The sequence below is a fragment of the Podarcis tiliguerta genome (genome assembly GCF_965153285.1).
Source record: "Podarcis tiliguerta genome assembly, chromosome: 16".
Lineage (NCBI taxonomy): Eukaryota > Metazoa > Chordata > Lepidosauria > Squamata > Lacertidae > Podarcis > Podarcis tiliguerta.
This window is the reverse complement of record NC_139549.1, coordinates 22,948,414-22,972,979: the sequence shown is the minus strand read 5'-3', so window position 1 is coordinate 22,972,979 and position 24,566 is coordinate 22,948,414. Positions and strand designations below refer to the sequence as shown.

General features: G+C 47.4%; 1 protein-coding gene across 1 annotated transcript; it reads left to right on the top strand.

Moving 5' to 3' along the window:
* Positions 1–53: 53 nt before the first annotated feature.
* Positions 54–22,927, top strand: TMEM233 (transmembrane protein 233). The gene is made up of 3 exons (XM_083418011.1): positions 54–621; positions 13,758–13,892; positions 20,953–22,927. Exons 1-3 carry the CDS (start codon positions 400–402, stop codon positions 20,962–20,964), a joined length of 369 nt encoding a protein of 122 aa, XP_083274137.1. The 5' UTR covers positions 54–399; the 3' UTR covers positions 20,965–22,927.
* Positions 22,928–24,566: the final 1,639 nt, after the last annotated feature.

The window sequence follows — 24,566 nt, the reverse complement described above, 5'->3', positions numbered from 1 at the left end:
GTGCCTCGGTGCTGCTACTGCCGCCGCCGCCGCCGCCGCTGGCCATACCAAAGGCGCTTTCAGTCCTTGCTGAGCCCGTCGGGAGCGATCTCTTCTTCCCCAAGCCGCCAACCTCTTCGGCTTGGCCGGGGAGCGAAACCTGAGAGTTTGCCCGGGATCGAGGTGGGCTTGGCTCGGTCTGTCTTTTGGCTGCCGTCCCTGAACGGAGACAGGAGCGAGGAGGAGAAGGAGGAGAGGGGCTGAGCGAGGTCAAGCGGCTCCCTCTGCGGCCGACGGAGCAGCTCTTTCCGCCGCAGGGACAGCAGCAGCAGCAGCAGCCGCCGTGCGCTCCTCCTCGGCTCGCGTCCGCCCCGTCGAACTTCGTTTCTCCCTTCTTCTCCTTCTTCCCGCGCCGGCTTCATGGAGGGTTCCTCTTCGCCGCCGCCCGCCTACTCGGACCTCAGGCGGGGCCTGGGGAAGAGCAACAGCGGCGCCGACCTGCAGATGAACGGCGACGAGGAGGCGCCGGGGCCCGAGGAAGAGGAGATCCACGCGCCCAAAAACTACCTGTGGCTCAGCATCCTTTCCTGCTTCTGCCCGTCCTACCCCATCAACATCGTGGCCTTCGTCTTCTCAGTGATGGTAAGCCTTGTGTGGTGTTTTTTTTTGGGGTGGGTTTAAGGGGGCGCCGTCGGGGCTGGAGCGTCCCTATCTCCACGATTGCGCCCCTCCCCAGTTCGTAGCCACCTACTGGACAGCTCTTACTTGGAAAGGGGAAGGACAAAAGGGTTGTATTCAGCTGGACCCTACTCAGAGTAGACCTTTTGATTTCTTTCCAAGCCCTACTCAAGAGAATATTGGTTGGACTCAATGGGCATAAGGTAGCCATGCCCATTGGCTTCAGGGGGTTTACTCTTGAGTAGAACCAGCACTGGAGAGATTCACCGACATTACAAGGACACCAGTTAGCCATGTTCCTTACTTTTAGTGGGTCTAATGACAACCCCAGCTGACCCGTGATTCCCCTGGACTATAGAGGGAGGGGACACAATACCCCCTATTAAATTTATTTTTCAGAATCTCTCCTTTCCAGCTTCAATCTCCGCTGCATCTTTAGATTCTGATCCGCTGCAGGTGTAACTCAAAAGTCCCATGGAGTTCAAACAGGGGCTTGCATCTAAGGAAGCATGGATGTGATGGCAGCCCCGACCTATTAATGGCTGGCTCAGAAGCAAGCTTCCTGGGTGATATTTAGCTGGGCTTAACTTTCCAGGAAGTGCAATAGATGGTTTCAAGATGCAATGTTAGGGGGGGAGCCTCCAGATGTCCTGTCATTCCATTGTCAGCCCACACTTCCCCAAGCATTTCTGCACTACTTTTCTTCCTGAAAAAGCCCCCTTCCTGAAAATTTACTGCCCGAGAACACTTTAACCCACTTCTAATTGCTCAAGCCTAAATTTGCACCTATGCAATTGAATCTTTCTCCCAAAAGAACCACAAGCTGTGTGTACACATTGCTGGCTTAAAATCCAGCTAGGTTGTTCTTTTTCCCCCCAGTTGGGATCAAAGCCAGGGTGGGTGGTTTTTTTTTGGGGGGGGGGAATGCAGCATTTTGTAAAAAAAAAAAAATCATAGAATTCTAGAGCTGGAACCTGCTCAAAGGGGTTGTCTAGTCTCTTCTCCCTGCAATGGAGGAATCACAGTTGAGGGTAGATTTTATCATTATTTATTATTGCATTTCTCTCTCCCCCCCACCTTCGTCCTAAAGGGGTTCAGAGCAGCAAAAGGCAGGATAGATGTGGATTGAACCCAGGGGTGAGAAGTGCAGTGGGTGCAGAGTAAAAGGCAAATGTGTGTTTACACAGCCCCAATCTGGAGGGGACCTGCGTTTACTCCGGATCCTAAGCACTGCTGAGTTCAGTGGGGCTCACTGTGCTGTTGGTGCAAGCCTATGTTAAGGTTGTAACCTTTTGTCTCAAGATTTTGTTATCAATACAGTGGTACCTCGGGTTAAGTACTTAATTCGTTCCGGAGGTCCGTTCTTAACCTGAAGCACCACTTTAGCTACCACAGGAGGCTTTAGCAGGCCTCCTGCTGCTGCCACACCACCGGAGCACAATTTCTGTTCTCATCCTGAAGCAAAGTTCTTAACCTGAGGTTATATTTCTGGGTTAGCGGAGTCTGTAACCTGAAGCGTATGTAACCCAAGGTACCACTGTACTGGATAGAAGTTGTGGTTTCTGTAGTGCAAAGATCCTGCTTCTCAGTCACTTGCCTTGATTATCTGACTCTCTTGTTTCTGGAACTTGTTCTCCTTCTGGTGCCCAGTCCATACAACAACCAGGGTGGTGTAGCTGTTGCGGCATCAGACTAGGGATCCGGGAGTGCAGGGTTCAAATTCTCCTTCCCTCACTGGGCGACTTTGCGTCACTTCCTAACTCTCTCTTGGCCTAGCCTACCTCACAGGGTGGTTGTGAGGATCAAACAGGGGAGAAGAACCTTTGAGCTCTTTGAAAAATGGGATATAAGTGCAATGAATAAATACAATTTCAAGAACATGCACCATTGGTTTTGTTTTCAGAGAGAGAAAGAGAAATTTCAGATAATGAGCGGCGAGTGATTGTGTCTTGTACAGCACCAGGCATAGGAAAGATAGAACAGCAAAGTTAAAACCAGAGAGCCAGTGTGGTGTAATGGTTAGCATGTCAGACTAGGACCTGGGAGACCAGAGTTCAAATCCCCGCTTGGCTATGCAGCTCACTGGGTCACCCTTGGAGGCCAGTCATCCTATCCTACCTCGTAGGGTTGTTGTGGGGATTGAATGAGGAGCAGGAGAAGCACACACACTGCCTTGGGTGGATCTGGGTTGACCTGGGATTCGGGTGGATCAGACTGAGGCAGCCTTGGATACCCTTGGCTTGGATCCAGTCCACCTGAAGCAATCCAGGGCTGTCAAAATGCAAGGCAGGGAGAGAAGAGTTGGTGGAAGAAGATTGGAAGAAATTTAAAGACTATCTACAGAAATATTGTAAAATTAATGAATGTTAGAATGATGTTGGATTGAGGTTAAGGGGTTTTTAGTAACAACGGTATGAAGGAATATATAAAAACGGAATGTTAATAGGTGAAAATTCAAAGGTATAATATATTAAGATCAAGATAAGGATAAAGTAAAGAGGGAAAGGATTTGCTGAACAAATAAATTGAATTGGAATACAAAGAGGGGAGGTGTGGGGAGGTCCGGGAAACAAGCAAACGCAAGATATGTTATGAAAAATTGAATTGTTTTTAATTGTTTTTCTTTTATTATTTTTGTATTTTTCTTTTTTTGTGATGTTATGGAAAACCTTAATAAAATATTATTAAAAAAACAAAACAAAATGCAAGGCAGGGAGAAGGAGCCCTGTGTGACTCTGTAGGGTACCTGAATTGGGTCAGGGCCTGGATCCAAGTTGGGTGCAAGACAGGACGGGAGACCTGCTCAATCCTCACATGCACACATGAGGAAGATGTGCACAGGTCTTTTATAGTGGTGCATGGTTTGTTGACAAGTTGTCATCCTTGTTGTTGTTTAGTCGTTTAGTCCGACTCTTCGTGACCCCATGGACGAGAGCACGCCAGGCACTCCTGTCTTCCACTGCCTCCCGCAGTTTGGTCAGACTCATGTTAGTAGCTTCGAGAACACTGTCCAACCATCTCATCCTCTGTCGTCCCCTTCTCCTTGTGCCCTCCATCTTTCCCAACATCAGGGTCTTTTCCAGGGAGTCTTCTCTTCTCATGAGGTGGCCAAAGTATTGGAGCCTCAGCTTCACGATCTGTCCTTCCAGTGAGCACTCAGGGCTGATTTCCTTAAGAATGGATAGGTTTGATCTTCTTGCAGTCCATGGGACTCTCATCCTTACCCCCCTGGCAATTCTAAACTTTCTTCTCATCCCATTCACTATTCTTTCCATTCCAGTGCCTTAGGTGTGAATTTCAGAACCGAGGGTGGTGAACTCCCTTGCCCTTTGTTCTGGCAGATTCTAGGCTATATGGAAGTGAGATCCAGAAAGCAAAGATGGTTTAGGAGCTCTAGCCTGGAAAAGGGTGTGAGATCGGCTCATCGGTCCCCTCCACCCACCCTGCAATAAAAAAAATACCACAAGCTCTGGGGTCCTGGTAGGATGCAGTTTGTGACCAAATCTATAGGTTTATTACAGCAAACTTAAAGCAGAACTTTTAAATTCTTGAAGCATAACATTTCCAGCAGCTGATAAAAATGATCATTAGTTGCTCTGATGAAAAGGATGAATTTGAAACTTCTGTTTTGTCCGTCATTATAATATCTCTCTTTCTCTCTAGTAGGTGAAGATCTGTGGCTCATTTTGGCCCATTTTGCAGTTCTGCCTGTCTCAGGGGGTAGAGAGTACACCTTCTGCATGCTAACTGCTGTGTCCTTCCCAACATTGGGGTAGGGTTGGGGTCAGGGGTACGGCATCCGCCTTGCATTCAGAAGGACCCAGATTCAATCCACAGCATCTCAACGTAGGGCCAGGAAAAACTCCTGTCTGAAAGCCTGGGAGAGATGCTGCCAGCCAGTGTAGACAATACTAAGCTAGATGGACCAATGGTCTGACTCAGTTTATGGCCGCTTCCTATGTTCCTAGCTGCCAACCCAGAAGCCCAGGAGGAGTGTGAAGGCAGAGGTTCCTGTGGCCAAAGGACCATTCAACAGCCCAGCTTAGCCCTGACTGTCATTTACCAGTTTGAAAGATTTTGACCCCTGCTCTTCAGCTGAGGGTGGGAGGAAGCTTCCCAGAGTGGCTTACAGCTACCAATAATAAGACTTGGCTTATAAGCTAAAAGATACAATGCAAAAGGAAAAAGGAGGAGGAGGGAGGAGGAAGAAGCAAATTCAGGTGCTAGGTCTTCGCTCTGGAGTTCAGCTGTAATAGGTCAAGGAGATGAGGTGCCAAAAAAAGTCCTGTGTGTGCATGTGTGTACATGTGTGTGTGCGGGCGCATGCAGGCACATAGAGGATTCAGGATTCGGGAGATCAGAAACACTTCCAGTTGCAACTCTTTTTTCAATAAGAGCAACGTTGGGCTGTGCATATGAGACCCTTCTGCAACAAATGTACAGTGGTGCCTCGCAAGAGGAAAAGAATCCGTACCGCGAGTCTTTTCGTCTTGCGGTTTTTTCGTCTTGCGAAGCAAGCCCATTAGCGGATTAGCGCTATTAGCGCTATTGGCAGTTTAAGGGCTATTAACGGCTTTTTAAGGCTTAAGGGGTTAGCGGTTTAGCTGCTAAAAGGCTATTAGCAGCTTAGCGCTTTAGAAAAAGGGGTTGGGGAGCGGAAAAAAACCTCAAAAACTTTCGTCATTTTCGTCTTGCGAAGCAAGCCCATAGGGAAATTCGTCTTGCGAAGCGCCTCTGAAAACGGAAAACCCTTTCGTCTTGCGGGTTTTCCGTCTTGCAAGGCATTCGTCTTGCGGGGCACCACTGTACACTAGGTTGTTCTTCCCGTATTGATTGATAGAGGCTGTGCCCCTGCTCACTCAGTTCACAAACCTCCCACCGTTTCTCTGCCCCCCCTAGAGCTTCCCCTTCCCACCTCAAGTAACTGCTAAGCTCCCTATTGTTCCCCATTTTTCTCTTCTATTCTGCAGTCCCACTCTGCACCCCCATTTTCACAGGCATGCCCATGACTATGCCCCCCCAAGTTCCTTCAGTTCCCTCCATCCCTACTTCACACAAACCTCTGCTCTTGTTTTCAACCACAACATTTCACCTGTCAATGCCCCTCCCTCCTCGTTCCCATGACACGGCCGCTGGTGTTGTGCAGCTTGTCTCCTCACCCCACCCTAACCTCCTGCAAATCTGGGATTTTGATGCGAGACCCAAAATCCTCCCAATGGGGGGGGGGGGGGCCAGGTGACGACAACCTTACATTTTTATGCATATAGGAAGATAAGTGTAGAAGTGTGGGTGGATACGTGCACGACACGGACCATCCATTCCGAGAGAGTCCATTTAGCCAACCTAATGGGTTGCGGTCCATTACTTGCGCGAAGGGAGAAATGGCTGGCCATTTCAGAGCCCTGGGAGATTAGGAGAGGCTAAGGGTGTGTGCTTGTGTGTGCCAAAGAACCTCGAAGCACGTTCCGTCTGCAGTTGGCAGGACGGTGGACTGGAGACAGAAGGTATTTCGCTAAGAGAGATGGCTTCTCCCCCATCTCTCTGGGGACCATAAAGCTTTCAAGCAGCAAGGGTTATTTGAGAGCTCAAAAGAGATGCCTCGAATCACTATATAGATATCTCACCCTGCTGATCTGCTCTTTAAATAATGGGTACCATTTTCTCGCCATCAGAGTTAATGGCTCAACAAAAAAACAAGTACGAATGGCACCAGCCCAGTACAGCAATATCCAACTGCCTTGTCCACACTAGTTCCTCTGCATCAAAGGTAGGGAACCTCTTTCAGCCTGAGGGCCGCATTTCCTTCTGGGCAATCTTCCAGGGGCCACATGCCAGTGGTGGGTGGAGCCAGAAGGAAAACTGGGAGGAGCAACAGATGCAAATTGGACCTCTGCACAATAGGCTAGTTTCTACAAACACACACTCATAATCCAGGCAAGCAAGAAGAACAATCACAGTTCAAGGAAACATTCCAGCCAGGCAAAACACTCAAGGAGGGTGCAAAGCAGGGCTGGTAAGGGCTGTGGCCTGGGGAGGAGAGATGTGGCTGGAGAGGGGTGTGTGATATGGGCATAGGTGTAGCCAGGATTTATGTTGGGGGGGGCAGGGCACCCCACCTGGCATCATCGTCCGTCTGGCTCTGATACCTAGCACGTTTGGAATGAAGGGTCTCAGCTGTTTTTAAGTGACTTTCTTTTGATCCAGTGCTCAGGAAAATCTGTCCAATTCTTTCTCCAATTTCTATTTTTAGTTAAGTATTTTTATTTATTTATTTGATGGGCATGGGGAGAGTCTCAGGAGCCATGTGGAGGGTTGAATTTGGCCCCCCGGCCCCATGTTCAATAGAAGCTTATAAAATTATACAGTGGTACCTCGGGTTACATACACTTCAGGTTACAGACTCCGCTAACCGAGAAATATTACCTCCGGTTAAGAACTTTGCTTCAGGATGAGAACAGAAATTGTGCAGTGATGGCACGGCAGCAGCAGGAGGCCCCATTAGCTAAAGTGGTGCTTCAGGTTAAGAACAGTTTCAGGTTAAGAACGGACCTCCAGAACGAATTAAGTATCGTATTTCTCTCTCTATAAGACACACCAGACCACAAGACGCACCTAGTTTTTGGAGGAGGAAAACAAGAAAAAAAATATTCTGAATCCCAGAAGCCAGAACAGCAAGAGGGGTCGCTGTGCAGTGAAAACAGCAATCCCTCTTGCTGTTCTGGCTTCTGGGATAGCTGCGCAGCCTGCATTTGCTCCATAAGACGCACACACATTTCCCCTTACTTTTTAGGAGGGAAAAAGTGAGTCTTATAGAGCAAAAAATACGGTACTTAACCCGAGGTACCACTGGACGCAGCTGGGAGAAAGTGGATAGAGAAAAGTTTTTCTCCCTCTCTTTACTGCTAGAACCTGTGGATATCCAATGAACCTGAATGTAGGAAGATTCGGGTCTTCTTCCTGAAAGGTTAAAATGGAGCTTGGCTCTAAGCGATGAGGAGGCCTGAGGCCCTGCAGAAATTCAGGTGAAGACAAACCTCTTTGGTTAGGCTTTTAAAGGTGGAGAGGTTTGATGGGTGAAGGACGTCGCTGTTCCTGCATTACTTTATGCAAGGAATGTATGAGAATTGGTTCAGATTATTTCGTTACGTGGTGGCTGTGGCGGTGCAGAGCGGTATGAAAGCACCTTAATAAATAAAACGAAACAAATGTCTTTAACCGAAGCATATTTAGCTTTATCTCCAGCTCAAAAAGCCTCCCACAGTGGTTGACAAAGATCAATAACAAGGCAACCCTGACTTTTTAGAGTTGCGGCCTAAAAGGCACGTCACAAAAGGAAAAATGAATGGGGAGGGAGAAGGGGGGAAGCCTTTGGGCTTACCATAGAAAATACATGAAACAGAAGGGGGCGGGGGAGAAATGAAGCCATTTCATTTAGGAGAAAACAAACCACAATCCTTGAATCTGATGTAACACAAAGCCAAGGCTTCTTGGTTTGTTTGATTATTCTGCTTCCACCAGTGGAGGATAGAAGAGGAGGCAATTGGGCAGTATATACCTGCCACAATAAACCACAATAAGCCATAACATCTGGTTTATCATTACGTGCAAACATGGCCATCAACTCATACAAATCTGGGTAGGGGAACTTCAGGCCCAGGGGCCACAAGTGGCCCTCCAGCCATCCCTGCCTGACCCCTGGCACTCTCCACAGGCCACACCCTCCTAGAGGTCAAATTTAAATACGTTGCTCCACCCAGTTGTGCTTCTGGCTCCACCCATTTGGCCCCCAGAAGGTTCCCCAGGAAGGCAGGAGGCTCTCACTCCCATAGAAGCTGCAATGTATTCGTTTTGTATTGTCTTATGGATAAGCTCTTGCAAGGCTCCCACAAAACCCAAGCGTAATGAGAAGCAGAGGAATGCCCACATGATATATTTGCTGCATTGCTTCTGAAAAAGAGCCAGAGGAGACACTTGATCCACTAGCAATTTCCCTCCGGGCCTGCAATTCAGCTAATGCTGCATGCCGTCATTGCATGTGCAGCTGACTAGACCTCTGCCTAGTTGTGTAGCTGATAGGATTTATTCTGTCTGCTGAATGTCTTCTTGACGCCCTGGCATTCTGAAAAGCTTGCATCTGTCGTGAATCGCCTGTGCTCCCAACCTGCCACAATTTATAACAATTCCTCTGAAGGGGAGGAGAAATAGGATGCCTTATACTAAGTCAGATTGCTGATTCCAGCTAGCTCAGAATTGTCCGCAGTGGCGGAGGAACCTGGGGCGGGGCGGACCACCCGGCGGCACACGCGCGACATCCCATACGGTCACTGTGTGAGCGGCAGCCCGTGCGAATGCCACGCGAGCGGTGCCCATACTAGCTACGCATGCGCCCTCGGCTGCTCTACAGCTGGGGGGGCAGCGGGCCATCTTGTCACCCCCCCGAGTGGTGCCCGGGGCGGCCTTTCCCCTCCACCCCCCCTTCGTACTCCCCTGATTGTCTGTCTTGGGAGTCATTCTGCAAAGAAACAGTAAAGATGCTTTTACCTTTAAGAACTGTTTCTGTAAGCTCTGGGCAGATTGGGTACAGCTGGTCATGACTACAAAAGGAGGAAAGTTGCAGTTTGAATCTGCCTGCAAGGACTAACACCCACAAGCTTTGTTGTTTTGTAATGAAACCTTTATTTAATTTGGTTCTACACCGGTCTTATGGTGTCGTAGTTTCTGTCACCTGCCACCAGAGGAAAAAAACCCTCTAACAGTCCGCACTGATGGAAATCTCTCCTAGCTCTATCTCAGGGGTCTGCAAACTTTAAGACAAAAAGAGCCACTTGGACCCGTTTCCGAAGGAAAAAAAAAACTAGGAGCCGCAAAACTCGTCATTATAAAAATAACTTTTTTGTCACTTTTTTATTATTTCTTTGTTTGACCCCTCAGAATCACTCCTCCTCATAGAAATAAACGTTAAATTAACAAGTTACCTTTTTTTGTGTGTGTGTTCTTCACTCCCCTTCAAAACAGTGACCAGCGTACATGCCCCTTACAATGTAGCGGGCGGGCGAGTGGGAAGGTGACGTCGGGATGGTGCGTGACTAACACACGCACCGCCCCCATGCGACGTCACAGCCAGTACAGCGCCCGCCACAGTGGGGAGTGTCGGGGCGCACAATGCGCCTCCTCCCCTCGCTAGTATCCGCCCCGGAGCTGCGGCAAAGGTGTAAAAGAGCCACATGCGGCTCCAGAGCCGCGGGTTGCAGACCCCTGCCCTATCTGGAGATGCCAAGAATTCAACCTGGGGCTTTCTGCATTCAAGGCAGATGCTTATTCATCATGGGCTGGCCAAGTCGGGAAAAGGCAGAGGGAGGATATGGGGGAGGCCTTCAGTGGGATGTGGGGCATCTGCTGGGAGTGGGGGAATTTGCTGGCAAGGATTGGAGGGTGGGGCGCTTCCTCAGCCTGCTCTCTGCCCTCCTCCCTTTCCAAGTTTGGTGGAGAACCTCTGTCAGACACAGCTGTCTGATACTGGGAATAGCTCTGCCTTCCCAGGAGAGAATAGTTCACCAGTCCCAGCCACCTCTCAGGTGGTAGGGACTTGTTCCCTGTCCCCCAAGGCCAGGAGGAGCCCAAAGAGAAGGAAACTGAGCATTGCAAGAGATTGCAGAAACTCTTTCAGCCTTAAGATGAGCGCACCCTGTTTCTATATGCAGGATAGTCATCGGATCAACTTTCAAAGCTTTGCCAGCTGGAGTTCCTGCCTTTGTTGTAGCTGTTATTGAGGATTAGCAAAGAGTATTGCCTAAAGTGCCTTAAACCAACAATCTGCCTATATACCACAATAATCTAAGCATAAAAGCCTTTGGAAAGAGTGTATCAATTTTCTTCAGCAACTGGGAGCCAGGACAATGCTCTGCTACTGAACTATGGCCATTCTCAAGGTTTCATCCTGCTCTGATCTGAAGGATGGGTGGGGAGAGGAAGGTTCCAGCACCATGGAGAGCTCCGAGCAAACCACTTGTTCCATCAAAGGTAGAGGTGGACCGAGGTCCTCGTGTATATTCATGAAAACAATATACAAACGTGAATTAAATTAGGGTAAATGTCTTGCAAAAAGAGATGTGTATATTTGCCCAACAGGCATGCAAAAATCTGTCTATATACCTTAAGAAATGTCCAGATTGGTGCACTCTTAAAATGTTGAGTCTGCCATTTTGATTCACAGTGGTGGCCAATATCAAAACATAGTTGAAAAACTGCTCCGTGATCTCAGGAGCCATTGTGCCAAATTCCTTGTGTCACCTTAATCTTAAATAAATAGAGGATTTAGCTTTTTGCCCTCAGCTTTCACCTGACCTTTTCGTAGTTTATATGTCCTAGGAAAAAAACTAAAACTTCTACATGTTGCTGAGCATCGCTGGCTCTTGTGGGAGTGAGTTCCGTAGTTTAACTATGTCCTCTGTGAAAGAGTCCTTTTATCTGTCCCAAATCATTCAGTTTCATTTTATGTCCCTGAGTTATAGCATTAGGAGAGAGGGAAAAAAGCTGTTCTCCATCCATTTTCTGTGTGTGATGCATCATTTTACAGTGGTACCTCAGGTTAAGTACTTAATTCGTTCTGGAGGTCCGTACTTAACCTGAAACTGCTCTTAACCTGAAGCACCACTTTAGCTAATGGGGCCTCCTGCTGCCACCGCACCGCTGGAACAAGATTTTGTTCTCATCCTGAAGCAAAGTTCTTAACCTGAAGCACTATTTCTGGGTTAGTGGAGTCTGTAACCTGAAGCGTATGTAACCTGAAGCGTATGTAACCCGAGGTACCACTGTATAAGGTTCTATCATGGCACCTCTTTCTCGCCTTTTCTCTAAACTAAAAAATCCCAAATGCTGCAAATTTTCCTCATGGGAGAGTCATTTAAACCAAAGTCAGCTACAATTTAGGAGCAAATAAATGTCAGTAAAACCACACCTAAAAATAGTTTGCCCTTTTACTCAAATGCCTGGCCAGTATCTATGGCCTCCAGGTAAAACCAGAACCCCTTTCCTCCTCCCCTCCACCTCGCGCTGCTCAGATGCATATTCTCTCAAGTGGACAGCCGAGCCTTCGAAGTGCAGCACTTAGTTAAATTGCTGTGGGATTTATTGATCAGCTATGGTGGAGCAATGAACCATACAACAAATGCAGCAGTAATAATCAGCTCCTGGATAAATGGCCGCTTCGTCCCTGGCGTTGATTGGGAATAGCCAGTGTGGTGTAGTGGTTAGAGTGTCAGGCTCTAGCACCCGGGAGGTAAAGGTAAAGGTAAAGGGACCCCTGACCATTAGGTCCAGTCGCGAACGATTCTGGGGTTGTGGCTCTCATCTCGCTTTATTGGCCGAGGGAGCCGGTGTACAGCTTCTGGGTCATGTGGCCAGCATGACTAAGCCGCTTCTGGCGAACCAGAGCAGTGCACGGAAACACGGTTTACCTTCCCGCCAGAGCGGTACCTATTTATCTACTTGCACTTTGACGTGCTCAGGGTTCAAATTCCCCACTAAGCCATGGAGTGCATTGGGTGACCTCAGGCCAGTCATTAACCTACCGTATTTTTCGGCCCATAGGGCGCACCTAGTTTTTTTTGGGGGGGAATAAAGGGGGGGAAAGTATTTCCCCCCGAGGCGTGGGGCTGGGGCGGGGGAAGCCACAAGCCTAGGGAGCCTGGCGGGAAGTCGCGCCGGTCTCCCCAGGCTTGAGGATATCTGCCCGAAGCCCGGGGCGTGCTACTCAGGATGCAGGCTGCTGTCCGCAAGCCTTGGGAGACCGGCGGAAACTCCTGCGGGCTCCCAAGGCTTGCGAATAGCTTCCTGAAGCCTGGAGAGTGAGAGAGGTCGGTGCGCATCGACCCCTCTTGCTCTTGAGGCTTCAGCGAAAGCCTGCATTCACCCCATAGGACGCACACACATTTCCCCTTCCTTTTTGGAGGGGGAAAAGTGCATCCTATAGGGCGAAAAATACGGTATCTTGCAAGGTTGTTGTGGGGATTAAATGAGGAGGGAGAAAACCACGTACAGTGGTACCTTGGGTTACATATGCTTCAGGTTACACACGCTTCAGGTTACAGACTCCGCTAACCCAGAAATAATACCTTGAGTTAAGAACTTTGCTTCAGGATGAGAACAGAAATTGTGCTCAGGCGGCGCGGCGGCAGCGGGAGGCCCCATTATCTAAAGTGGTGCTTCAGGTTAAGAACAGTTTCAGGTTAAGAACGGACCTCCGGAATGAATTAAGTACTTAACCCGAGGTACCACTGTACACCGCCTTGAGCGTAGTGGAGATAAAAGCGGGATATAAATGCAATCAGTACATAAATAATAAATAAAATTGTAAGGAAACAAAAAAAGAAACCCAGTGCCTTTTTGAAATCAGTGGTTAAAATCAGCACAGCTTTTAAAGGTTCAGTCCACCTTCTTGATTCAAAATGGTTTCCAAACATATCCAAGCACAGACCAAAACCTATGATCTTGATCATAGGAACCATTGTGTAAGAATTGGTCACAATATCTTTTAAGAGATTTATGACAGCTTTCCAAAAGATATAGTAGATTTGGGTGGTGAGGAGAGAGGACAGGAGAATGAAAAAACTGTGAGCTGGTTGTTAAAGTATTATGCCGATGATTTATTCATTACTGAGTTGATACACAGCCCTTTCTCCCCAAGGATCCCGGGCAGGCAAACAGATACAAAACTGTAAAAAGAAAAAGAAAAACATTATAAAACAGATTAAAATGTCCTAAAATCAATTGCAATCAAAAACATACTTCCAGCCTATGCTCTGGAGGTGGCCAGGCGCAGTATTCTTCAGCCATCAAATGCTTGGGTGAACAGGGACATTTTCTCCTAAAGAGTTAATAATGATAGAGACAGGCACACCTGGCTAGAGAGGGCATTCCACAACTGGGGGTCACCACCAAAGAGGCCCCGTCACAGGACAGTGCCAACCATGCAGCCTCCGACAGCAGCACCTCCAGCAGCAAGGCCTTACCCGCCAATGGTGGCAAAAGGGAGTGAGAATGGAGGCACAGGTTGGTTGGTTGGTTGGTTTTTTAATGAAAATTGCATTTCTCCTCTGCAGGCATTAAACAGTTACACACAGGGAGATATAGAGGGGTCAAAAAGACTGGGCCACACCGCACTCCTGGTTGCTATCGCAGCGATCCTCATTGGCCTCGTGTTGATCGGTATCCTTTGTGCAGTTCATTTCACTACGGTAAGTCAGATTTCGCCATTCTCCAGCCAACGCGCTAGAACTTGATGCCATCTTGAACAATGCTGTTAATTTGCGGAGAGGGGAGAGGTGAGAGGGAGGACAGTTATTTTCAGTACTGCATTGGATACTCACAGCGATGGCAGCTTCTAAGATTATGCTCTCTTCTTTAATCTGTGTTTCTTGTGCTTCTGCATGCTTAGAGGGCCAGGACCAGCACTCAGGAGTTGGCTTCGCTGGGTGCCCACATCCCAGTGTGGGGACCACTGCCAACTCCTGGAGCTCCAGGAAGCATGGATAGGAGATGAGAGAAGAGGAGATGGCCTCTGCCTACCTTGCCCCCTTCTCTTTGGGCAGAGTGGGCCCAGAGGAAGAGGGTCAATCAATGGGGAACGGTGATTTGTGGCGCAGCGGCAGGCTCAAAGCCACCAGCCCCTTCTGAGGTTATGCAGCCTTCTGAAAACAGTCTTATTAATTTTCAGTAATTAGGGGTGCATTGCAACGATCAATGCAGATCTTCATGGGTTGCCTTCCAGCTAGTTCTACAGTGTTCCATGCACGTACATGGGCAAATGATTTGGATATCTTCTTTTGGAGCAAGTTACATTGTGTTTTCTGTGAAGGTCCATTGGATGAAACAGAACATCTGGTGTTTTCAGTCTTCCCAAATGTTTGGGCTTTGGAGCAGCTCTGGATTTTATTTTATTTTAAATCATTTTTATTAATTTGGCGCAATATTCACCGGAGTCAACATTTCCCCCGTAATGCTTCCTCGGACTGGCGGGCATGCCTCAGCGATACTCCAGTTACCCAGATTCATAAAAACAAAAACAAATAAACACACATCGATAAAGTAACACTATATGTGGAGATTCTTCGGATCTCGCAACTTCCCCCCATCCCGTCTATGGAGTCTTGTTTTAAAACATCTACAACTGCATATTAGTTTGTACTCCAGTTATTATATCAAACCATATTATCCATAATATTTTTTTACACTACCACTACAGTATGTCAAAATCTCTTGTTTCCATCTGCTTACAGTGGTCTCCTAAATAACTTGTAAATTTCCCCCATTCATTTATAAAGTTTTTATCCTCTTGGTTTCTGAGTTTTCCAGTCAGCTTTGCCATTTTGGCATAGTCCACCAGCTTGGCTTGCCATTTTTCTCTGGTAGGGAGCAGCTCTGGATTTAGGGCAGTGTGGGCTGTGCCAGCTGGCAGCCTTACCTTGTCACGATGTAGGATCTGAAAGGGAAAGTTGCATAAGGGAAAGGTGGAAGGAAGTGGATAAATTTAGCCCAAAGAAGATTAAGGGGGGAATTCCGTCAAGTATCTAGAAGGAAGATGGGAAATGCTTGCGCTTTCAGCCTAAGCAGCGAGGAGCAGAGTTCATCTTCCCAGAGGTATCTGGTTGGCAGCTGCAAGGAAACGATGCTGGGTGAGGTGGACCTTTGGCCTGATCCAGAACCCAGGCCCTCCCTCCCCTGTCAGAGCCAGTATGCTTCTGATTTAACAGTTGACACGGGGAAAGATAGAGGAAACTTTTCTTCCTTCTCTCCTAACACTAGAACTGACCAACATCCAAAGAAGCGGAAGATATGGGGTGGATTAAACCAGGGGTCAGCAACCTTTTTCAGTCGTGGGCCGGTCCACCGTCCCTCAGAGCATGTGGTGGGCCAGACTATATTTTTTTTTGGGGGGGGGGTAAACAAATTCCTATGCCCCACAAATAACCCAGAAATGCATTCTTAATAAAAGGACACATTCCACTCATGTAAAAGTACGCCGATTCCCGGACCGTCCATGGGCCGGATTGCGAAGGTGATTGGGTCACATCCAGCTCCCGGGCCTTAGGTAATAAATAATAATAATAATAATAATAATAATAATAATAATAATAATAATAATATACAGTGGTACCTCGGGTTACATACGCTTCAGGTTACTGACTCTGCTAACCTAGAAATAGTGCTTCAGGTTAAGAACTTTGCTTCAGGATGAGAACAGAAATTGTGCTCCGGCGGCCCGGCGGCAGCAGGAGGTCCCATTAGCTAAAGTGCTGCTTCAGGTTAAGAACAGTTTCAGGTTAAGTATGGACCTCTGGAATGAATTAAGTACTTAACCCAAGGTACCACTGTATTTATTTATACCCCATCCATCTGGCTGGGCTTCCCCAGCCACTCTGGGCGGCTTCCAACAAAATATTAAAATACAGTAATGCATCACACATTCAAAGCTTCCCTAAACAGGGCTGCCTTCAGATGTCTTCTAAAAGTCTGGTAGTTGTTGTTCTCTTTGACATCTGGTGGGAGGGCGTTCCACAGGGCAGGTGCCACTACTGAGAAGGCCCTCTGCCTGGTTCCCTGTAACCTGGCTTCTCACAGTGAGGGAACCAGCAGAAGGCCCTCAGAGCTGGACCTCAGTGTCTGGGTAGAACGATGGGGTGGAGACGCTCCTTCAGATATACTGGACCAAGGTTGTCTACCCCTGGATTAAAAAAAAAAGGACTTCTTCATGCAGCACATCGTTAACCTGTGGTACCCGCTCCTGCAGGAAGCAGTGATAGCCACCAACTTGGATGGCTTTAAAAGAGGATTAGACAAATTCATGGAGGAGAAAGCTCTCAGTGGCTACTAGCCATTACGGCGAAGCTTTGCCTCCACGGTTGGAAGCAGTAAGTGCTTCAGAACACCAGTTGCTGGAGACCACAGGAGGGGAGGGGGCTCTTGTGCTCATGTCCTGCTTGTGAGTTTCCCAGAAAAGGCATCTAGTTGGCCACTGTGAGAACAGGATGCAGGGGGCTGGATGGGCCTCCTTTGGCCTAGATCCAGCTATAGGGCTCTCCTGGCGTTCTTATGAGCATCAAACAATAAGGTTGATGGCCTGAACCGAAATAATGGAGCAGGGAATGAAGGGAAAGCTGGTTTCACACATGCAGGCTGATGGCAGTATCATCAGGTGGGTGGAAGCAGCCATGGTGGCCCAACAGCCATAGGCAAAGGTGTTCCATCACTTCATTTTCCCACGGAGGTGGCTCACCCACTCAGCTGAAAGGCTGGGGAGGGATGTAGCTCAGTAGTAGGGCATCTGCCTTGCATGCACATGGTCACGGGTTCAATCCCTGACATTGCCAGGTAGGGATGGGAATTTCCCCAGTCTGGAACCCTGGAGAGCTGCTGCCAGTCAGTGCGGACAATACTGAGCTAGATGGACCAAATAATCCGATTCAGTATAAGGTAGATTCCTGCAGCTGAATAATCCCATGCCTGAAACATCATGTACAGCAGGTATCATCAATCTTTTCAGGCCCATGGCTCACTTTTAACCCAAACTGGCTTTGGAGGCCTCATTTCTTAATCGTTCTCCATTTATTTGCATGGCTGTGATGTTTCTGTTGTGACCCACTAGTGGGTCCCAGCTAACCAGCTGAAGACCAGTGATGCACAGGCATGTGTGAATCTACTCATGGGTGCTGCTTGTGCAAGTTGAGTGCAGAATTCGGTATGGGGTGGGGACCTCGATTTTCATTAAAGAGGGGATTTAAGTTCCTAGTCCCTAAGACTATGAAGAACATGTTGAAAGTGTAAAACAGGCATAGGCAAACTCGGCCCTCCAGATGTTTTGGGACTACAACTCCTATCATCCCTAGCTAACAGGACCAGTGGTCACGGATGATGGGAATTGTAGTCACAAAACATCTGGGGGGCTGAGTTTGCCTATGCCTGGTGTAAAATCTCACGTGGACAGAACCTGGGTGAAAGGAAAAACCCAGAAGTCAGGAGGTTGTGCTTGGATGCCTGCAGAGCTCCTTACCTATTGCTGTGACTAGTCAAATAAAGTATGCAAGTGAGAAGATCAAATTATCTAAAGTAATACAGTATTTTGAAATGCAGTAAGCCCTTTCTACTCCTGTGAAGAGGCTGCATCCTAATGTTTTAATATTGTATTTTAAACTTGTTTTTTAAATTGTATTTTAATCAACTTGTTTTTATTATTGGTTGTTAGCCGCCCTGAGCCCGGTCTTGGCTGGGGAGGGCGGGATATAAATAATAATAATAATAGTAATAATAATAATAATAATAATAATAATAATAATAATAATTACTACTACTACTTGTGTACAATCAGCTTTATGCAAAATAAAATAAAAATAAAATAGAAAGGGGGCGGGCATCCAGGAAAAAAGACTTTAGCAATCCCCCTTGCCATTGGACTTACAGTGTTTTTAACTAGATGCAATTTTGGCTTTAGGGGTGATACCTGGAATGTCCCCCCTGTGTAAACTGGGCTTGCTGTATGCATCCCTTTTGGTAGGTAGGGAATTGGGGGGAGTGGATGCAATAGGGGACCGTGGCTCCTTCACCTTTCACGAAGTCAGGGGCAGGAGCCTGCCACCATATCCAATTAAGGATTGCTCACATTGCTACTTATCTCCAGAATCTTCACGGCACTCCTGTAAGGTAGGCCAAAGACTAGCATAGCCAAAGACTGTAGCCAGAGGTCCTGCACCTTTAAGAGCTGAACAGAAGAGGGGATTTCAATACTATTAAAGGTGCAGGAGCATTTTGCCTCTATTGCATTTGGCTACCTTATTAGAACCAGGATTGTGAAACCTGCGGCCCTCCAGATGTTATTGAATTCCAAATCGCATCATCTCCTACTCTTGGCCACCTGGAAACTGCAACGTAAAAGACAGCTTTCCTTGACACAGCCTTTTGGTTATTTCTCTCCCCCGTATAAAAATCTCTGTGTCAATGACTTATGCACGTCCCTAGATGTTGTTGGACTCCAACTCCCATCATCCCTGACCATTGACTAAGTTTGCCAGGGATGATGGGAGTTGGAGTCCAACATGTGGAGCTCCAAGGTTGAAGAGTGCTATCCTGCGCTCTCATAGAGCAGCCTTTGCTAACCTGGTGCCCTCCAGATTCTTTGGAATACAACTTCTTCGAGAGCCAGTGTGGCGTCGTGGTTGGAGTGTCGGCTCTGGACCTGGGAAACCAGTGTTTCAAATCCTCGCTCGGCCACGTGAAACTCACTGGGTGACCCTGTGCCAGTCTCTGCCTCTCGGCCTAATTTGCTTCACAGGTTTGCTGTGGGTATTAAATGGGGAGGGTGAGACCCACGTTCAGTGGTACCTCAGGTTAAGAAGATAATTCGTTCTGGAGGTCCGTTCTTAACCTGAAACTGTTCTTAACCTGAGGTACCACTTTAGCTAATGGGGCCTCCCTCTGCCACCGTGCGATTTCTGTTCTCATCCTGAAGCAAAGTTTTTAACCTGAGGTACTATTTCTGGGTTAGTGGAGTCTGTAACCTGAAGTGTCTGTAACCCGAGGTACCACTGTACGCCACTTTGAGCTCCTTGTAGAATAAATAATATAAATATAAATGCAAGAAAGAAATAACCCCAAAATATCTGGAGGGCACTCTGTTATCAAAGAGAGATTGCAGGGAGATGCCACTGGTGGATGGACACAGGAAGTTAGTTCCTCTGCTGTACAGCCACGTCCTGGGTGTCTGTCAACCTTCCCTGGCATATTTACATCGCTGGCTCTTCATCCTGGCAGATGGAATTACCAGCTGTCCCCAAAGACACAGGAGCAGCAGAAGGGCTGTGGTGGGATGTTTCTGCAAGACACACAAGTTGAGATGGGCATGAACTTTTCACCTCTTTCTGCTGGACACCGTGCTTGAGGAGGATAGGTTGTGTGCGTTTCTCTCCCCCACAACCGAAACCAGAGCTCTCAAGAAACTTCCTAAATAATTAGGCCTGCATGCTTGAAACTGTTTATTACTTAGTCCTTTTTTAAAGCATCTGCCTTGGATCTTCCAATAATCAGCTCTGTTGCATGTCCAAAAGTTCTTCTGTCATAAGAGAGGGAGAAAAACAACCTATCCATTTCTTCATGCCCTGCATAATTTTCTGAACCTATATCAAATCCTTGCTCACTTTTGCTCTAAACTGGAAAAAGTCCATAATACTTGCATTAGATGTGGTAGAAATTGTGGGAGGCACATGCTTACACAATCCATTATGCACAGCATTCCTTTGGGGTCTTTTCCCTGTGCTGCAACTGCTATGAGGGAGACTCCTGGTGGAAACCTCAGGGGTCAGGGGTCAGCAAACTTTTTCAGCAGGGGGCCGGTCCACCATCCCTCAGACCTTGTGGGGGGCTGGACTATATTTTTGGGGGGGGGGGAATGAACGAATTCCTATGCCCCACAAATAACCCAGAGATGCCTTTTAAATAAAAGCACACATTCTACTCATTTTGGAACTACAATTCCCATCATCCCTAGCTAACAGGACCAGTGGTCAGGGACGATGGGAACTGTAGTCTCAAAACAGCTGGAGGGCCGGAGTTTGCCTATGCCTATAGAATCTACCACTGAGCTGTGACTCTTCTCTCTCCTTAACTATGACCTTCCTTTCCCCTTTAAGTCAGGTGTGGGGAAACTTTGGCCCCCCTGATGTTGCTGAACTGCACCACCCACCACCCCTGGCCATTGGCTCTGCTTGCTAGGGCTTCTGGGAGTTGTAGTCCAGCTGGGAGTTGTAGTCCCCCATTCCTGCCTCTGCGTTACAGCTGTGCTTTGCCGCTATGAGCACCAGCGGCTCTGGTAATTGCCCAGGGTGTGGCTGATTGCTTCTTCTATGTTAAAACAAGGAAGGCTTTATGAAAACACCAAAGAAACAAAACAAAACAAAAGCCATTAGTGAATATCAAACCATTTCCTGACAGTCAGGAATCCATTGATTTTTCGAGATCGCCCTGATACATAATTCAGCACGAACTGGCAGCGAGATGACAGCTACCAGTGGAGACTTAATGCTTGTGAGTCAAAAGAGTATTGAGCCACTAATGCAGTGAGTTGTTTGTTTAATGGGAACAAGGGCTATTAAATAATGTGTCCATTAGGCCTTGAGGATGAATAATTTAAATAAGGCAATCAAACTTTCTAACTTTCTCTTCTTCTTCTTCTCTCTCTCTCCCCTTCCCAAATTCTCCTCTTCTCTTTGTGGGAGGGGAAAACCGCCATTATTTTTAACACCAACGCAGCACGTCATCTGACATCCAATACTTAGGATGGGAAGCGTTGCCCGTCTTCAAACCTCTGGGAAAGGCACAGGGAGTCTCTGGCAAAGGGAAGGAAAACAAGGATCCTTCAGTCCAGACGGTTTGATTCCAGTCGCTGGTGAACAGATTGCGTCCACTATCGCTGTCCACAGTGCTGCGTAAACCGAGACGAGCATTAAAAAGTATTTCTTAAGGAATGCTGTTAATAGAGAAATGCTTCCAATTCGCTTTTCAAACCCCCAAACTCCAGGCCTCCGTTTTCATGTATGTTGGAGGTGGTACCTCTATTCCTGCAACACACACAAACTCCTCTCCCTCCATCCTACATCGTAGGCATTCGGGCTCACCCTTGTGTGCAACATCGCCCAGGTCAGAGGCGTTTACTGGCTGAACTTTTTGGATCACTGATGGATGCAAGGACCGAGCTGGAGGAGGAGGCTGGACAAGGTGATTTTTGGGTTGACTTCTGCTTCAGGTCCATTGACCCCATTGGAGCCTCTCAGGACAAAAAATGAGAATGCTTTCCCAGCCCATCATACGTCTTTGATCTACTGCGGCTCAACCCTCTCTACAGCTTCCGAGTTATCATCTGAGTTTCTCAGTCTAGCATGGATATTTAGAAAGCTGCCTCGTTGGTCCATCTTGCTTAGTATTGTCTTATGCAGCCCTCCAGGGTGTCAGTTCTCTCCCAGTCCTACCTGGAGAAGCTTTGGACTTGAATCTGAGACTTTCTGCATGCAAAGTAGATGCTCCACCAATCCACTCTCTTTCTTCCTGAACTGCCTTCTCTCCAGTCCAGCTTTCTCCCTGCTCTTTCTGCAAAACAGGCTTCTCCTTTTTCAGGAATGATTTGCTATCTCTTTTTACAGACTCCCATTTCTTTGATCAGGCCTCTGCTACGTGTTTGTGCTTGTCCGGCTGTGTATGATGTCATGTGCGACTCAAGAGGACAACTCGTCCTGAGAGTCGGTGAAGGATGATGCTGGCGAAGGGAGATCAGCCTGGTCTGCTCACGTGCCTTTAAGAACAACTCGATCTGCAGAAATGAGCAGGCGGAGCTTTCCTCTGCATGGAAATTGCATTTAAACCACCTAACTTCCTCCAAAGAATCCTGGGAACTGTAGTTCTGGGTACTGTAATCCTGGGCATTGCAGCTTGGGGGTAAACTACAGTTCCCAGGAATCTTTGGGGGAAAGCCATGTGCTTTGAATGTTAAACTTGTAGGCAGAGCACATGACTGAAAATCAAGCTTCAGTTAAAGGCACCAGCCAACTTTGGGGTGGCTGTAAATTGGCAAGCGAAATGTAATCAGGCTTGACTTGCATTTTGATACCCTGTAGGCTAGGCATCCCCAAACTTGGCCCTCCAGATGTTTTGGGACTACAACTCCCATCACCCCTGGCTAACAGGACCAGTTGTCAGGGATGATGGGAATTGTAGTCCCAAAACATCTGGAGGGCTGAGTTTGGGGATGCCTACTGTAGGAAATACTTTTTTCCCATGCCAGATCCTGAATGGAATGGGTTATAGCCAATGGTCAACCTACTCAGAGTGGATCCATTTAAATTAATTGACATGTTTAACTGAATTCTATTAATTTCAATTGGCTAACTCCAACTTAGTTGGATACAACAGAATGGAAACTTTCTATGGGGTAAGGAGAATAATTTTTATTTTATTTATTATTTATTAAATTTGTATACCGCCCTATAGATCTCAGGGTGGTTCACAACATAAAATGCATCCACCCACCTTTACAAGTAAGGAAATATAAAAGTTTTCTCCCTTCCCTTCCACCAACATAAGGGATGTTACAAGGAACTTTCCCCGAGGGATAAAGGGTAATTGTGATCACCCTGTGTCTGACTGTGGATTTTATTTATTTTTTAATTAACACTTAAATGTCATGTCTGAAAAGGGGGGGGGGGATTCAATAAACTTGTATTGGTTTGTATAATTATTTGTTCAAGTAACTTTAACGCTTTCTTGAGGACTTCTGTAGAGGATCTGCTCCCCAGCGCATGGGACACAACAGAGCAAGAAAAGGGTCAGAAAAGGGTCACTGAAATGATTGTGGGAATGGCTGAAGCATTTTCCTTACAAGGAAAGGAAAAAATAAAATGAAAAGCACGTGGAAGAAAGACAACGAAGGATGATAGTGGTTTATAAATTTATATGTGGTGTAGAGAACGGAGGAAGAAAAGATGTATTCCCCCCCCTTTGGGTGACTTTTATACGAAAAAACCCTGCTCCTTTCCCCTTATAGGGTACCCAAGAGCCCATATGGGGACGCAGGTAGCGCTGTGGGTTAAACTACAGAGCCTAGGGCTTGCCAATCAGAAGGTCGGTGGTTCGAATCCCTGTGATGGGGTGAGCTCCCGCTGCTTGGTCCCTGCTCCTGCCCACCTAGCAGTTCGAAAGCACGTCAAAGTGCAAGTAGATAAATAGGTACCGCTCCGGCGGGAAGGTAAGCGGCGTTTCCATGCACTGCTCTGGTTCGCCAGAAGCGGCTTAGTCATGCTGGCCACATGACCCGGAAGCTCCCTTGGCCAATAAAGAGAGATGAGCGCCGCAACCCCAGAGTCGGTCACGACTGGACCTAATGGTCAGGGGTCCCTTTGCCTTTACCTTTACCCCCCATTTTGGGGGGGGGGGTTCAGGTCAAAGTTGTTGAGCTTTGTCTACCTTAACTGGAGAATAAGTGTTGTAGCAGTAGTCTCTCTAAATATCATAGCCCAAGAATCTGATTATGACAATTCCAGCACATGTGTATGAAATTCCCTCCAGCAATTGTAATTTCTACTCTTCATTAAGCTAGCCATAAAGGAATCAGATGTGATCCTGGGGTTTTTTTTGTACTATGGTGTTAAGGTTCCGTAGCTCTGGCAGTATTCAGACAGGTGTTTTTTGCAGAATCATTGCTGCTCAGGCAGGCAAGACCTATTATGCAAGATCCACAGGATGTCATTGGCATCAAAATGCCAGGCTGCTCCCCCCCCCCACCCTCATTTAATCAGGATTCACCCTTTCCGTGGGAAATCCAGTGAGTTAAAAAAAACGCCCATTGCAAGCAACCTGCTTGTGATATCTGAATTTGCAGTATTAAGCCCCCTGGAGGGGAAATCTTTTTAGTGCCAAGTAAAAGATGGATGGCAATGTTTGCTCACTGCCTGGGGTGAGTAAAGGTGATCTCAGACCAAGCAGTCTGCATCAGGAAGGGCGGACTAAAGAGCCTTTGACGTATGTGTTGGCTTGGGAGAAACCAGCTGAGGTCAGAGTCATCAGGTCCACATTGGGTCTCATCCAGGTTAGCAGCACACAGGACCAGATTTGGGCAGGCCACCAGCTATCCACCCCAGTCATTTGGTTTATGAAGTCCAAGGTATGTGTACTCCTGTTTGCCTATGAGTGGAGCAGGACCGTTTTTATCCATTTATTTGCTTCAGGCTTTCACTGCCTCATGATAGTCTTTCTCTGTCACACACACACACACACACACACAAGACATAAAATAGTCTCCTTTTATTTACCACCTCAAGTTCTGCTGTGCCATTCCCTGTGCCTCAAAACCAAGCCTGCCCGCCTGCCCCGCCACA

What these genes read in the sequence shown, in the direction of transcription:
- TMEM233 (XM_083418011.1), top strand. Translation starts at nt 400, where the DNA reads ATGGAGGGTTCCTCTTCGCCGCCGCCCGCCTACTCGGACCTCAGGCGG. An exon ending in CCTTCGTCTTCTCAGTGATG is followed by an intron (nt 622 to 13,757) that starts GTAAGCCTTGTG and finishes TCTCCTCTGCAG; the next exon opens with GCATTAAACAGTTACACACA.